The sequence below is a fragment of the Crocodylus siamensis genome, chromosome 3 (genome assembly GCF_052110815.1).
Source record: "Crocodylus siamensis isolate JL-2025a chromosome 3, ASM5211081v1, whole genome shotgun sequence".
NCBI lineage: Eukaryota > Metazoa > Chordata > Crocodylia > Crocodylidae > Crocodylus > Crocodylus siamensis.
In genome coordinates this window covers 259,048,543-259,062,736 of record NC_143397.1, presented here as the reverse complement: position 1 = coordinate 259,062,736, position 14,194 = coordinate 259,048,543, and the positions used below count along the sequence as shown (strand labels likewise).

The following is a 14,194-nucleotide window of genomic DNA, read 5'->3' as shown; positions in this document are numbered from 1 at the left end:
GGAGACTCCCCCACCGCTCTGTTTTTTTACTACCCTCCTAGTGATAAAATCATTCCTACTTTCCAGCCTCAACTTCCCTTGCTGCAGCTTGAGCCCATTGCTCCTTGTCCTGCCGTCTGCCCCCAATGAGACCAGCCCAGCTTCACCCTCTGTGCAGCCCCCCTGCAGGGACTTAAAGGCTGCTGTCAAATCCCCCGGAGAAGCTTGTGCCCCGTGCATCCTTTTGCAAGCTCGGAGTGCGGCCGGTTTTAAAAACAAGGATCATTTTGAGCCCCATGGGCAGCTGGAAGATTTAAGCTGTTTTTTTCAAGCACCCGTCGTCTGACATGGCCTTTAAATGCAGCGCGGCCACGCTGCAGCGGCCGGGGGGGAGGAGCGGTCCTACCCCGGTAAGTCCATTTGCTGCAGCGAGAGAGCAGAGAGCTGGGCGTGTGTTGCTGCGCGTCAGGTGTGTTACACACACAGTTGTTCTGAAATGTTGAATTTTAGCTATTTAAAAGCTAAAATGTTTCTGTTTCCTTGGTGATGATGTTTGTAAGGACCTTCTGGGGTAGCTTGAGTCACCTCCTGAGCTTGCTTTTCTCCCTTGGCGTCCCCCCCCAAAGGACCTGCCCCTTTCTGTTCAGCCCCTCTTCTGCTGCAGCCTGCCAATCGCGTGAACGGGGATGAGTGATGTCATCCTGCCTGTAACAGGAAGTGCGAGTGACAGCACAGTAGTGCAAAAACCCTGAACTACAGACTTGCTGCACGTCTGGGAGGAGTGGGCCGTGGCTCTCGGACCGGGACGTCTGTGCAGGCGGGCTCCGGGCCGCTCTCGGTCCTGTGCGTGGCAGGCGTGCATTTCATTCAAGAGGTTGAAGAAGGTGGTGGGTCCTGGCTGCCTCAGGATTTAGGAGCTGGGATGAGATGGGAAAGGGAGGAGATGGGAAAGCGCACCCTCCCGTTCTTTCCCTCTGCACACGCGTGTCATGTAGACGTGCACGTGGGGCATTCGTGCGGTGTATGTGAACGGCCAAGACCTCCCTGGGGAGTCCCCTCCGACCTGGGCCAGTCTCCACCATGTCTTGTGTGGATCGCTTGCGTGGGAGGTCTGCGGATGGCTCCGCTGAGACCCAGCGACTCGTTGCACGGGTCAGATGACCTGACCGCTTGCTGTCGCTGGTCTGAATTGAAGCTGGGTTCCTTCCACGCTGCCTTTTGTCTTAGAAATCCTAGAAGATAAGGCTGGAAGGGACCTCAGGGGGTCAAATCTAGTCCAGCCCCCTGCTCCAAGCAGGACCAGCCCCAGCTACATCAGCCCAGCCAGGGCTTTGTCTACCCGGGTCTTCAACAGCTCCAAGGAGGCCTTCCTCTAGCCCATTTTCGCTGGTCCCCATCCCCTGTGAGCCTACAGATGAGGCTCTAGTCCCAGCATGGAAGGGGAAAGCCGGGCTTGCTAACCCTGACAGGCTCACTTGTACCCCATCACCTCTGCCCGGCCGGGCTGTTTTCCAGCACCGATCCAGTGCAAGTCTTATGAGAGCTTTGGTTCACTCCTCTCCTCTCCTCTCCCACCCCGCAGGTCCTGCAGCCATGGCGGAGCCGGCCGGAGCGAAGCCGAGGCGCATCCTGGTGACGGGCGGCACCGGGCTGGTGGGGCGAGCCATCGAGAAGGTCGTGGCGGATGGGGAGGGCCGGCCGGATGAGCAGTGGATCTTCGTGTCCTCCAAGGACGCCGACTTAACGTGAGCGAGTTCTCGTCCTGCTGGACCCCGCGGTTGTCAGAAACGTCCTGGTGCTGCCTGGTTTGGGGCGGCCTGGCAGGGCAACGGTCCCTCACTAGCCCGAGAGACCTGTGCATGCATCATAGCAGCATCCTCTCCCAAATCTCCGTGCAAAGCTGCCTGCCTGCGTGCTAGAGCCCAGGCCTGCCCGCTGGAGGGTGCAGGGTGCTTCTGCAGAGCTGCACGGGCACTTCGGTGCTGTGGGTCGGGGCGAGAAGCACGGTCCTTGCCCCAGGTCCAGAGGCAGATGCGGAGCCAGGGGGAAGAGCAGCCCCAGCACTGGGATCGCAGGGGGCTCGGCAGGCCCGGGTCGAGAGGCTGGAGCGTCTCTGTGCCTGATTTGAACGAATGTCGTGCGTCCCTTATTCACTTGGGCACTTGGGGTAGGGAAGCCCACGGCAGCCACCTTGCATGCGGCAGCTTTGCCTGGGGCCAGGGGAGGAAAGCGCGCTGCATCAACCTCAGCTCAGCTGGAGAGGCCGTCCGGATCTGCTGGGGCTGATCCGCAGGGAGCTGTGTTCGAGGAGAAGTCAGGCCAGGGGACCAAGGGCACCGGGAGCTTCTGGTTCTTGAGCCCCTCTGCGGGAGGGAGGCAGAGCACTGAGCTCGGGGGTCTGGGCACCCTTGGTCTTTGCATGGAGCAGTGGGTTCAGCCTCCCCTAGACTGACAGCCGGCCTCCCTCGGCCGGCTCTTAGCACTCGTTTCTTAGACGACACTTAGAGCAGTTCTTCTGTCGCAGAGATCTCAGGCGGCCCGCACCAGGATGCTGTTAACTCGCGAGATTCCTGTTTGCAGTCTCTGGGTTTATCCCGTGCCTCGTATTTGCACACCCAGGGGTCGTGTTGGGCCCTGTGCCTGCTAGAGCCTGGCTCTTTCAGCAGGAGAGACAGCCCCAGAGTCCCCAGGCCGGGCAGGTCCATGCAGTGGGTCTCCCGGACCTTTGCCTGTGTCTTTGTGATGGCTGTGCAGAACAAAGAGGTCTTTGTCAGGCAGAAAACCGGTTCTTCTTCTGTGCTGCGGTTGCTGTGGTCCTGTTCTGGGCTCACGTTAGTGGCCCGTCACTGGTAGCGGGGTCCGGGTTGTGCTGCCTCTGACACTGACTCTGCCGGCAGCCCTGGCAAGTCACCTGGCCGTCACCTCTCTGGGCCTCGGTTTCCCTGACAGCACAACCCCTCGCTTGGATCGGGCCTCTGTGCTGGGCAGCAGGTGGATAAAAGCTTGTGCTGTTGAAAAGAAGCAGTGTGCCATTCGTTAGAGCAGAGCAAACATCCCGTGGAGGAAACTCCAGGAGCAGTTTGATCTGCAGCCATCATGTCCCATGCCCTTTGCACAGCACCGGGGGGGAGGGGAGGGAGGATTTGGGCGCGGAGGTGCAAATAAAACCTGGGCCCAGCTGGCAGGCAGCGTAGCTGGTTCCTGACGCAACATTTCCTGCTTCTCTTGGGAGGCTTTTAGGTCAGCCAGCTAGGGCCTGGTGGACGCAGTGGGCTCCTTTGCTGCTGGTGTTATTCCCAGAGCCTGGCCAGGGCCAGCTGCTGCCAGCAGCCTTGTTCCCCAACCAGCTGTGAGGTCGATGCTCAGCGAAGGTGGCCGGGTACCTGCCAGACCCACTCCCGTCTCATCCCAGACACTTGTGGCCAAGAGACCAGCTCCCACTCGGTGGTTAGGGCACTAGCTAAGGACTTGGGAGACTTGAGTTCAAATCCCAGCCCTGCCACAGCCTCCCTGCATGACCTTGGCCATGTCACCTCGCCTCCCCGGTTGACAGCCCTTGCGAGGGGGCCTGCAAGTTCCCTCAGACGTGGCTCAGAGCTGCTGTGTGGTCTTTTCTCTCCCTCTGTAGGAACGCAGCAGAGACCAAAGCCCTGTTTGAAAAGCACAGGCCCACCCACGTCATCCACCTGGCAGCCATGGTGGGCGGCCTCTTCAAGAACATCAAGTACAACCTGGATTTCTGGGTAAGGGACACGGCCAACCTTCCCGTTGCACTGTGCAGGCGTCAGTGGACTATGCCTCTGTAGCCCCAGGTTAGCTCTGATTTCACCCTAGGGAAACTGAGGCAAGGAGAAGTGATGTGCCCAGGGTCACACAGTGAATCGGTGGCAGAGCTGGAGTCCAGGTCCCTTCGGTTTATTAAATGGCTGGATAAAGGCATTAACCCCTCGTTTTGTGGCGCCCTGTAGGGACCTGTCTGACCCCCTCACCAGCACAGCTCAGTGTGGGGAGGAGGGGAGGGGGTTAAATGACCTGCTGTCCTGTTGTCCCTTTATTCAGCAGCCTGTGACGCCTACAAGTCCCAGCGTGCATTGCTCCCCATCTGAGCCGCCTTCCCTTGACTGTGGAAGCACCATTGCATTCTGGGACCTGTAGTTTTCGTGGCACGCAGGCTCATACCAAAGGCAACTTGCTCCTGCGTAGGCGTAGGACCTGTGGTCCTGCAGCCCTTGGCTGGGCAGCATCCAGGCTCCCCGGCCCTCCCTGCTGCCCGTGCATCCCCTCCATGGGGCTGTGAGCCAGCAGCTGCCCGCTTGTAGCCCAGGGCACAGGCTGTGCCTTGGGGAGCAGGGCCCGGGGGTGCATTCAGCAAGTCTGAAAGTAGGGAGAAGGCAGCTGGGCTCCCCGGGGGGCAGTGACAACCAGGACCTGGGGACACACAAAGGGCTTGGAAAGCAAGTCACACGAGGGGAGGCTGGAGGAGCTGAGCATGTTCAGCGGGGGGACATGAGAGCAGTCTGCAAATCCCTGAAGGGCTGCCGCACAGAAGAGGGAAAGCACCTCTTCTCTCTTGCTGCAGAGAGCAGGACCTGGACCCATGGCTTGAAGTTGCGATGAAGTAGGTGTTGGTTGGAGATCAGGAAACACTTCTTCGCTGTCGAAGCAGGGGAGAGGGGGGCTCTCCGGCGGTGGAGGTGTCGAGGAGAGGGTGGACAGGCACTGGGCAGGGATGAGATAGGCGCAGCGATGCCCGTGCTCTGCCGTGGGGGTGTCTCCGGCTTCTGGGACCCCCACAGGTCCCTTCCAGCCCCACTGCGGTATGCCTGTGTGGCAGTCTAGGACCAGCCCCTAAGTGCAGGAGGTCAAGCTGCATACCCCCAAGAGCCGTCCCAGCCCTGGGGTCCTGTGCGGCAGGTCTGGCTGGCATGTCTGTGCCCAGGGCCAGCTCCCTGCTCCGCTGCCGTAGGGCAAGCAAAGTCCTGGCCAAAGTCTTGCAGCTAATCCCCGGGGTCAGGCTGGAGCCCTCCAGCGTTGAGGCTGGCAGGGGAGCAGCATCCGACCCCAGGGCCTGTCTGCCCCGCAGAGGCTGTGGGCTGGATGGGTCCCCAGGAGCTGGGTACCGCCTCTCTCCTGGTCCCTGACCAGGCTTGTCTTCCCAGAGGAGGAACGTCCACATCAACGACAACGTGCTGCACTCAGCGTACGAGCTCGGGGCCCAGAAAGTGGTCTCGTGCCTCTCCACCTGCATCTTCCCTGACAAGACCAGCTACCCCATCGACGAGACCATGGTAAGGCCCTGCCGGCACCGCTTGCTCCATGCTCACCGTCCCCGTTGCCCGCCCTGAGGCTGCGCGCAAGCGGGGAGCACTGGCAGAGGGACCGTCCCCGCTGCCGGGGGGGAGCTGGGTGTAAGGACGCCAGCTGTATGGGTCGGATGCTGCAACAGGGCACATCAGCTCCTCAGCTCGACCCTTCTGTACCAGTGGATGTGGAATAGCTTGGTTTTTAGCGAGGCTTTTGATATGGTCCCTTCCAGCCCCAATTTTCTATGATTGCGTGATTCCCTTCCCCCTGGGCTCGGTGGGAAGGACAAAGTTGTGCCTTGGGGCTCCAGTGGGGTCCATGTGGTCCATGAGCTCCCCGGGGAGCAGTGACAGCCTGGTGAGGAGAGCCATTTCTGGGAACCCTGGGTTTTCACAGCAGGCCGTCAGGCCACATCTGGATCCTGTGTCCAGCTGTGGGCCCCCACTGCAAAAAGGATGTGGACAAGATGGAGAGAGTCCAGTGGAGGGCAATGAAGATGGTTGTGGGGCTGGGGGACAGGACTGGTGAGGAGAGGCTGGGGGACCTGGGCTGACTGAGTCTGCAGAAGAGGAGACCAAGGGGGATTGAACAGCAGCCGTCACCTCCCTGCAGGGGGGCTGCACAGAGGATGGAGCCGGGCTGGTCTCAGTGGGGGCAGATGCCAGGACAAGGAGCAATGGGCTCAAGCTGCAGCAAGGGAAGTTGAGGTTGGATATTAGGGAAAACTTCCTCACCAGGAGGGTGGTGAAGCCCTGGAATGGGTGACCTGGAGAGGTGGTGGACTCTCCATCCTTGGAGGTGTTCAAGACCCGACTGGAGAGCAGATTAAGATTAGACATCAGGAAAAACATCATGCTTAGGGTTGCCAAAATCTGGACTGGGCTTCCAAGGGTGGTGGTCTCTCCCCTACCTTGCGGGCCTCTAAGAGGAGGCTGGACAAGCACCTGGCCGGGTCGTCTGATGCCTGGAGCTGCAGGCAGGATGATTCCTCCTGTCCCGCCGAGCTCCTGCATCCAGGCTCTCTAGGGGCTCCTGTCCCCTTGGGCTCAGCTCTCAGCCCCGTTGCTGCCAGGCGGGTGATGCTTTCCCAGCTGCCTCCTCTGTTTCCCAGATCCACAACGGGCCCCCACACACCTCCAACTTTGGCTACTCCTACGCCAAGAGGATGATCGACGTCCAGAACAGGTAGGGCCGTGCTGTGCCCTGCAGGGACCCGGGGCTGGCCGGCCCCAGCCCGCTCCGCCGAGCCTGGCTGGAAGAGCCGGGCAAGCTCCAGTGCGCGGATGCAGCAGGAGCCCCCAGGCTGTGGTGCGTCCCGCGGGGTGGTGACCCCTGCCGCCCCTTTCCCCCAGGGGGTACTTTGAGCAGCACGGCTGCCGGTTCACCGCCGTCATCCCTACCAACGTCTTCGGGCCTCACGACAACTTCAACATCGAGGACGGCCATGTGCTGCCCGGCCTCATCCACAAGGTCTACACGGCCAAGAGTAAGTGGCGGGGCTGGAGAAGGGGCGACGAGCCAGGGGAACTCTTCTGCTCCGGCGAAGCAGCCCTGAGCTTCCAGACCGCGGTGTTGTGGGCCCTCGGGCAGCTGCCTCGTTCCGCCCCGGGGCTGGATCAGTTTCTGTGGCTGCAGAGCTTTACTCCCTCCCCTCCGCTGGCTGGAGGTAGCAAAGAGCCTGTGAAGCAGGTGGCTGCAAGGTGCGTGCCCTGCAAACCCCGGTCTGGCCCAGGCCGCTGTTGCACCGCGGAGGTGACACTGTGCCGGCGCCTGCTGTCCGATTGCAGCCCGTCTGCAGGCGCACCGCTCCAGGGCCCTTCAGGTCTGGCTTTGGTCCATCCTCTTGGCTCGCCCAGCGAGCACCCTGCTGCCGCTGGGAACTGCGTACCAAGGGCACTTGCTGCTGAAAGTGCCTGTGCTTCGCTGGTGCAGCCCAGGGCATGCCTGGCCGTGCTTTCAGAGGATGCTGCCCTGTTTGCAGCGGTGAGAACCGGTGAACAAGCGCTGAGCGTGGACCTCCGAAGCTCCCGGTTTGGGAGGCCCAGGCTTGGAACAGCCGCTGAGGGCAAGGTGCTTTTCTGCCAGCGCAAATCCCCGTGCATCGCTGCGGAAATGCAGCTGCCTCTGGGGGGAGGACAGCGGCCTGTTGGAGAACAGCACAGCACCACTGGGTATAGGATGGGGGTGGTCTAGCAATGCACTAAGGTGGATCTTGGATGTGGTCAGCCCATGGGGTGGCAGGGGATCCCTTTAGCGGGGGTGGGACTGGGACCAGAGGGCGTGGGGGAGGCACTTGCTGACCACCGCTCTTGACCATCCTGCAGAAACGGGCACCGCTCTCACCGTGTGGGGCACGGGGAAGCCCCGGAGACAGTTCATCTACTCGCTGGTACGTGCTTGCTTTGTGGAGCCAGGCCTGGCTGGGGTGAGGGGTGGGGTCCTGGCACACATCTCGGACCCCCAAGTGTCACGTTTGGGAGATCGGCGGGATGTGGAGGGGGCTGGTGCCACGGGTGGGCCAGAAACCCCGGTCTCTGCAGGCAGGTCCCCGACCCAGGCTCCAGGTCCAGGGGGAAGGGTCAGTGTGCCCTGATAAGAGCCATCCAGCCCTTTGCAGCTACCCAGTGGCTAGGGACCCTGGCCGGGCCTCTGCCCTCTGCCAGGGGCATTTGTGGGCCGAGAGCCTGAGCCTAGCCCCTTCGTGCATGCAGGACCTGGCCCGGCTCTTCCTCTGGGTGCTCCGGGAATACGACGAGGTGGAGCCCATCATCCTCTCGGGTAAGGCCCCTGGTTCTTCCCACCCCCTTGCTGCCAGTAGCAGGGGGTGCCCAAGGGGTCTCTTGGCAGCAACCGCTCCAAGCTGACTCAAGCTGCAGTGGTGGGGTGGGAGCCTGCACCCCCATATCTCCACGGGGCCCCAGGCCACCACGTGCAGGGGGGCCATGGGATCGGCGGGGATGGGGCAAGGGCGGGAGAGCCGCACGAGCCTCATGCCGCTGGCTGTCCAGTGGGGGAAGAGGACGAGGTCTCCATCCGGGAAGCTGCTGAAGCCATCGTGGAAGCCATGGACTTCACGGGGGGGCTGGTCGTATCCTTTTGTGCGGCTCGGGATCCAAACCGCAGCACGGAGGCCCCGGTGCCTGTCGGCCCTCTGGCTCTGTGCCTGGCCCGGGGGGAAGGAAAGGACTGGGAGAGCCTAACCCCTCGGGCTCAGGTCCCAGCACATCCTGCAGACACGGGGGCTCCCCTCCTCCGCTGTGCAGACCTGGAGACCTCCCTCCATCGGTCTTAGCCCACGCTCCACTGGGGGCTACTGCAGCATGAGAAGCTAGGGCTCGTCTTAGCCTCTTGCACCCGCCTCCCCGTGGCCTCTCACCCTGCCCTGCGCAGGTGGGGACCCAGCAGCTGGTTAACAGCCCAGCTGCCATAGCATTGTAGAAAACGAGTGTGAAGGGAGCTCAGGGGTCACATCTAGTCCAAGCCCTGCTTCAAGCAGGACCAGCCCCAACTGCATCATCCCAGACAAGGATTTGTCCACCTGGGTCTTCAAAACCTCCAAGGATGGAGATTGTACCCTCTTCCTGGGTAGCCTGGTCCAGTGTTTAGTGAGAAATTATTTCCTAATATCCAACCTCAATTTTCCATGCTGCAGCTTGAGCCCATTGCTCCTTGTCCTGCCATCTGCCCCCACTGAGACCAGCCCAGCTCCGTCCTCTGTGCAGCCCCCCTGCAGGGAGGCGGAGGCTGCTGTTCAATCCCCCTCGGTCTTCTCTTCTCCAGACTCAATCAGCCCAGGTCCCCCAGCCTCTCCTCACCAGTCCTGTCCCCCAGCCCCACAACCATTTTCATCACCCTCCACTGGACTCTCTCCAACATGTCCACATCCTTTCTGTAGCGGGGGCCACAGCTGGACACAGGACTCCAGATGTGGCCTCCCCAGTGCTGAATAGAGGGGAGGGATCACTGCCCTCCATCTGCTGCTCCTACTAACATAGCCCCCCAAAATCTGTTGCCCCCTCCCTCAGACCAGGCGGGGGGGCTACGTGAGCTGGTGGGCTAAGCCCACGTCTGAAGGGAACAAATAGGCCAGCTAATGCAGCCCAGGATGCCGGTCTCAGGAGCGACTGGCTGCAAACTCCAGTCATGCTCTAAGCTGCTGTGACACCCCTGCAGTGGGACACGCAGACCTTTGCCCCTCGCTGTCCTGCCCTGGCCCCGGGGCCCGCTCTCCTGCGTGTTTGCCTTTAATCCCTGCCACGTCCAGTTCGATGAGACGAAGTCGGACGGGCAGTTCAAGAAAACAGCCAGCAACAGCAAGCTGAGGCGGTACCTGCCTGGCTTCTGCTTCACGCCCTTCCGGCAAGGTGAGGACGCTGGGTGGGCAAAGGGAGCCTCTGCGGTGCTGCTCCTCCCCAGCAGCAGTCGTGGGTGTATCCGATCCCACCTCCGCCCGTGGAGGCTCTGGGGAAGCCTTTCTCTCTCTAGTGGGGGCTGGACCCCAGCCCCGATGCAGCCCCCGCAGCGGGCAGCATGCCCGGGTAGGGCAGCGGTGCCATGGGGTGTGCAGGTGGGCTTGGAGGGGCCACGGGGGAGGAGACCCCGCAATTGCTCCGTGTCCTTGTGTCCATCCCCGTCCCTGGAGGTCCCTGTGCAGCGCTGAGCACCTGGTGTTGCTGCAGCACTGGCTCAAGGGCTTTGCTGTGGGCTGGGTGGCACGGTCCCTCTGACAGCCTCTCCCTTGCCTTCTCTTCCCTTGCAGCCGTGAAGGAAACCTGCGACTGGTTCACCGCCAACTACGCCGTCGCCAGGAAGTGACCGGCCCTGGGGCCAGCGGGGCCCTGGCCGCCACCTCTTACACTCAGGGCATTCTCTGCAGGGGCAGAGGATGAGACAAACCGATCAGGGCGTTTGGGAGGGTGGCAGGAGAGGCATCACAGGGTGAGAATTCAGTGATTTAAGGGTGGCGGTGCTCCTCTTCCCCGGGGCCAGCTTAGGGTACACTTTGCCAGCACGAGACTTGCACTATGAGGAGACCAGAAGGCCGGGGGTGGTGGGGACAGCCTCTCCTGGGCCAGATCAGACCCTGCGTGCTTGCCTCGAAGCTCTTGCTGCGGCCAGGAGCCCGGGAGCTGCAGCGTGGGAGGGAGACAGTGACGGCCTGGTCTAGCTCCGGCGGAGGAGACTTGTCTACAAAAGGGCTGTGCTGGGAGAGCGGGTGGCGGGAGGCTGGCGAGTGCCCAGTGCTCCTACTCCGCTTGCTGGGCATTTCCAGAGGCGCCAGGGCCCAGTTTGTGTCCTGTCTGCTCCCAGCCCTTCTTCCCTGCCGGCGCTTCTGTCCCCCACTGTGAAACGGCAAATGTACTAAGCTGCGATCAAGTGTAATTCAGATGCTGAATAAATCAGGGCCAATGCTTTGTGGCTTTGGTGTCCTAGAAGCAGATGCATTCACTTTCTAGCTTCTCTGGCACCCAGTTTGGTTCAGTGGGGCCCTCGTGGCCACAGCTTTTCCTGCCTTGTCCCTGTTACACCCAGGATGGTTGTTGAAGGCCGTTGGCTATTGTGTCTGGAGAAGAATAAGATGAGCTAAAGCAATTTCCTCCGATCCATAGACTGGTTTATTGGAACAGGGTGCCCACGTACAGCAGAGACCACGCAGGACTCCTTGCTGCTGTGTCTGTCCCCGTAGTAAAGGCACATTTCAGCCCCCACCCACAGGCTTCTGCATTTCAGGTTGTATAGGTTGCCTGTCAAGCCCTTGAGATAACTCTCAGCGGAGCAGGGAACAGGGAAACTCTTGCATGACTGTGGTCTGTCCATCCCTGGGGTCCTCATAGGAGCATTAGGGTCGCCACTGAAACCATTCTCTGACGGATCTCCCTTCTGTCCACACGGGTCCGGGGCCAGCCAGTCTAGCCCCTGCATGCCACAACTGGTACAGGCAATGTGTGAGAGAGATTGGGCAGGGAGCAGAAAGCAGAGCAGCAGATCTGGTGGTGGGGGAGGGATGAGAGTGGCACATGGGAAGGGTGCAGGGCTACTTTGTGGCACGCCTGCCCAACTGGTTAACCCCCCAACTGTGCTACTGGGTGTAATTCGGATTGAATCGGCCTCCCGTATCAGTTGATGTGGCCGGAGGAACGTCGCATCGCCACCAGCACCGAGGACGGGAAGCAGAGCTGCAGCCCGAGCTCAGCCTCAGGCAACCCTCGGGCAACAATACTCAGCTGCAGTGCCACACAACACGAGCAGTGCAGAGCGTGTAAACGTCTCCACGGCTCGCAAGAGCAACCCAGAGGTTTCAGACAGGAACCCAGCACGTCCCTGTTGCCCCCGGATTCCTTTTCCCAGAGACCCCCACGGATTGACACGGTCCCTCGTCCGATGTGGTATCAAGAGGACTTTAATAGTAACCTGTAACCTTTGCTGCTGTTTGCTGAAATGCAAAGAGGAAAATAAAAAGGGGAACTGCCCTTGCCAACCAACAGCCCTGGAAAGTCCCGAGTGAGGGTTTTCTTTGAGAACTAGAGCCTGGGAATCAAACCCTGATTAGTGGGTTTTTGGATTTTTTGACTGACAAGCCTACCTAGAGAGAGAAAAAAGAGGGTAGGCCCACAGTGGCCTAGACCCCAACATAAAGAGGAATTTACAAATAATATCTGCGAGGCTTGGGCTGCGGTGTAGGGGAGGTACGGAGCCGCAGATAGCACCCCTTGGCATCGGGGTGGGAAATTGGCAGCCTCCTGCTTAATTATTTCATTAACTAATTAATTTCAACAAGGCATGGCAGGCCAGAAGGCGGGCAGTTAGCCCAGAAACAGGTGGGCAGGCCATAGTGAGATTGGCCCAGAGTAGGCCCCCTGTTACATAACCCCTAATCCTTATTAAAGCTCGCAGCCCTCACTCGTTTCCTGCAGCTTCTCTTCCTTGCATGGGCAAGGGGCTTCATAGTTTCATAGTTTCTAGGGTCGGAAAGGACCTGAACAGATCATTGAGTCCGACCCCCTGCCATGGCAGGAAAGAGTACTGGGGTCAAACGACCCCGGCAAGGTGATTGTCTAGCCTCCTCTTAAAGCCCCCCAGGGTAGGAGCCAGCACCACTTCTCTTGGAAGTTGGTCCCAGACCCTAGCCGCCCTGACCGGGAAGTCGCACCTCCTGATGTCCAGCCTAAATCTCCCCTCTGCCAGCTTGTGACCGTTATTTCTGGTCACTCCTGGCGGTGCTCAGGGGAACAGGGACTCCCCCAGTGCCTGCTGGTCCCCCCTGACTAGTTTGTAACAGGCCACTAGATCCCCCTCAGCCTTCTCTTGTGGAGGCTGAACAGGTTCAGGTCCCGCAGCCTCTCCTCGTAGGGCCTGCCCTGCTGCCCCCGATCATACGAGTGGCCTCCTCTGGACCCTCTCCATGCTGTCCACATCCCTCCTGCAGTGCGGCGCCCAGACCTGGACGCAGAACTCCCGCTGCGGCTTGACCAGTGCCGCACAGAGGGGGAGGGTCACCTCCCTGGACCTGCTCGAGATGCATCTGCGGATGCACGACAAGGCGCGGTTGGCCTTCCTCACTGCATCCCCACACTGCTGGCCCATGTTCATCTTGGAGTCAATAATGACCCCCAGATCCTTTTCTGCCTCTGCCCTGATGAGAAGGGAGTTCCCCAGCCTGTAGGTATGGTGCCGGTTGTTCCTCCTGAGGTGCAGCACCTTGCACTTGTCAGTGTTGAATCCCATCCTGTTCTCATCCACCCACCCCTGTAACCTGTCTAGGTCCGAATGCAGCCTGTTCCTCCCTTCTAGCGTGCCCACGCCCCCCCACATCTTAGTGTCATCAGCAAATTTGAGCAGGTGCTTTTTACCCCCTCGTCCAAGTCCCTGATGAAGATGTTGAACAGTGCGGGCCTGAGGACCGAGCCCTGGGGGCCCCACTGCCCACGTCCCTCCGGGTCGAACATGACCCGTCCACCACCGCTCTCTGGGTGCGTCCTGTGGCAGAAAGCCACCTTGGTTTCTCCCCAAAATCTCTGTGCTGTGACCATTTGATTAGGTTGGGCCCAGCGGAGGAGACACACTCTTACCCTGTCTCTTTAGGTAACCTGAGTTGGCTGCAGTCCTGAGGGAGGGGGAAACCTGCTCCCTCTGCCGACATGACTGGTATCACCTACCTGGGTGAGGGGCATCTGCCTGGTGGGCTGGAGTCTGCCCGGCAACGAGTGATGTATTTCAAATTGGTTGGCCGAGAGCCAACCAGAGCTGGCCTCCACTGGACCAGGTGAACGAGGTCACAGGGGCTATGAGTTAAGACTGCCCAGGAGGAGGGGGCAGCAGCCATGCGGGGGACTCAGAGGAGCTTTACCATCTCAAACTGGCTCTCTCCCCCAAACTCACAAGCTAGAAACCACCTGCCTCCAGAGGGGAACTTCACCGGCCTTTGGAAGATGCTTGTGAGTCAGCTACTGGAGATCTGGGTAGAGATCTAGCTGGCAGTAACGCAGATGCGTGATCAAAAGGCTACCGCAGCCACACTGTTTGCTCTTTAGGATTTCTAAGTTATTGCTCAATCCTGTACCCTAGTTCACCCTACCCCTGTAACCAATAAAATTCTCCTTTGTGACCGGTGTGGGAGACTTATTGAGGGGTGGGTCTAAATTATGCCTAAGAGACTCCTTAGGTCTGCGGACTGAGGGAGACTTTCCTTTTTGCCCCTGACTTGGGGAAGTGCCCCGAGTGCCTGTACTGGGTCGAGTACCCATCGGACATTAGGCCTGTGTTTCCCCAAGGACACAGGGCTGAGACAGTCCCTTCCTGGGGTGGTGGCAGCAACATTACCCCCAGGCTAGCGAGTCTGCTCCAGGAAAGGGTCGGCCGGATGCGAGGCGCCCCGGGGAGGCACTCAGAGCCGGGAAGGTGGTCGGGTGCA

General features: G+C 60.3%; 1 protein-coding gene across 4 annotated transcripts; it reads left to right on the top strand.

Annotated features, from left to right (window-relative positions):
* Window positions 1-425: 425 nt before the first annotated feature.
* Window positions 426-10,723, top strand: GFUS (GDP-L-fucose synthase). Of its 4 annotated transcripts, none has more exons than XM_090040790.1 (11): window positions 426-448; window positions 1,562-1,724; window positions 3,608-3,722; window positions 5,139-5,267; window positions 6,395-6,468; window positions 6,636-6,769; window positions 7,608-7,672; window positions 7,995-8,061; window positions 8,292-8,371; window positions 9,548-9,647; window positions 10,043-10,723. In XM_090040790.1, the coding sequence occupies exons 2-11, from the start codon at window positions 1,573-1,575 to the stop codon at window positions 10,096-10,098; spliced, it is 972 nt and encodes a 323-aa protein (XP_089896916.1). In that variant the 5' UTR covers window positions 426-448; window positions 1,562-1,572; the 3' UTR covers window positions 10,099-10,723. The 4 variants fall into 4 exon arrangements, with proteins under 4 accessions (XP_089896916.1, XP_089896913.1, XP_089896915.1 ...); XM_090040787.1 differs by lacking the exon at window positions 426-448 and adding an exon at window positions 668-822; XM_090040789.1 differs by lacking the exon at window positions 426-448 and adding an exon at window positions 695-863.
* The last annotated feature ends 3,471 nt before the right edge of the window (window positions 10,724-14,194 follow it).

Excerpts from the sequence above, each read along its gene's own strand:
- GFUS (XM_090040790.1), top strand. The coding sequence starts at position 1,573 with ATGGCGGAGCCGGCCGGAGCGAAGCCGAGGCGCATCCTGGTGACGGGC. Across the intron at positions 3,723-5,138 it reads AGTACAACCTGGATTTCTGG|AGGAGGAACGTCCACATCAA; the intron begins GTAAGGGACACG and ends TTGTCTTCCCAG. Across the intron at positions 5,268-6,394 it reads ACCCCATCGACGAGACCATG|ATCCACAACGGGCCCCCACA; the intron begins GTAAGGCCCTGC and ends TCTGTTTCCCAG.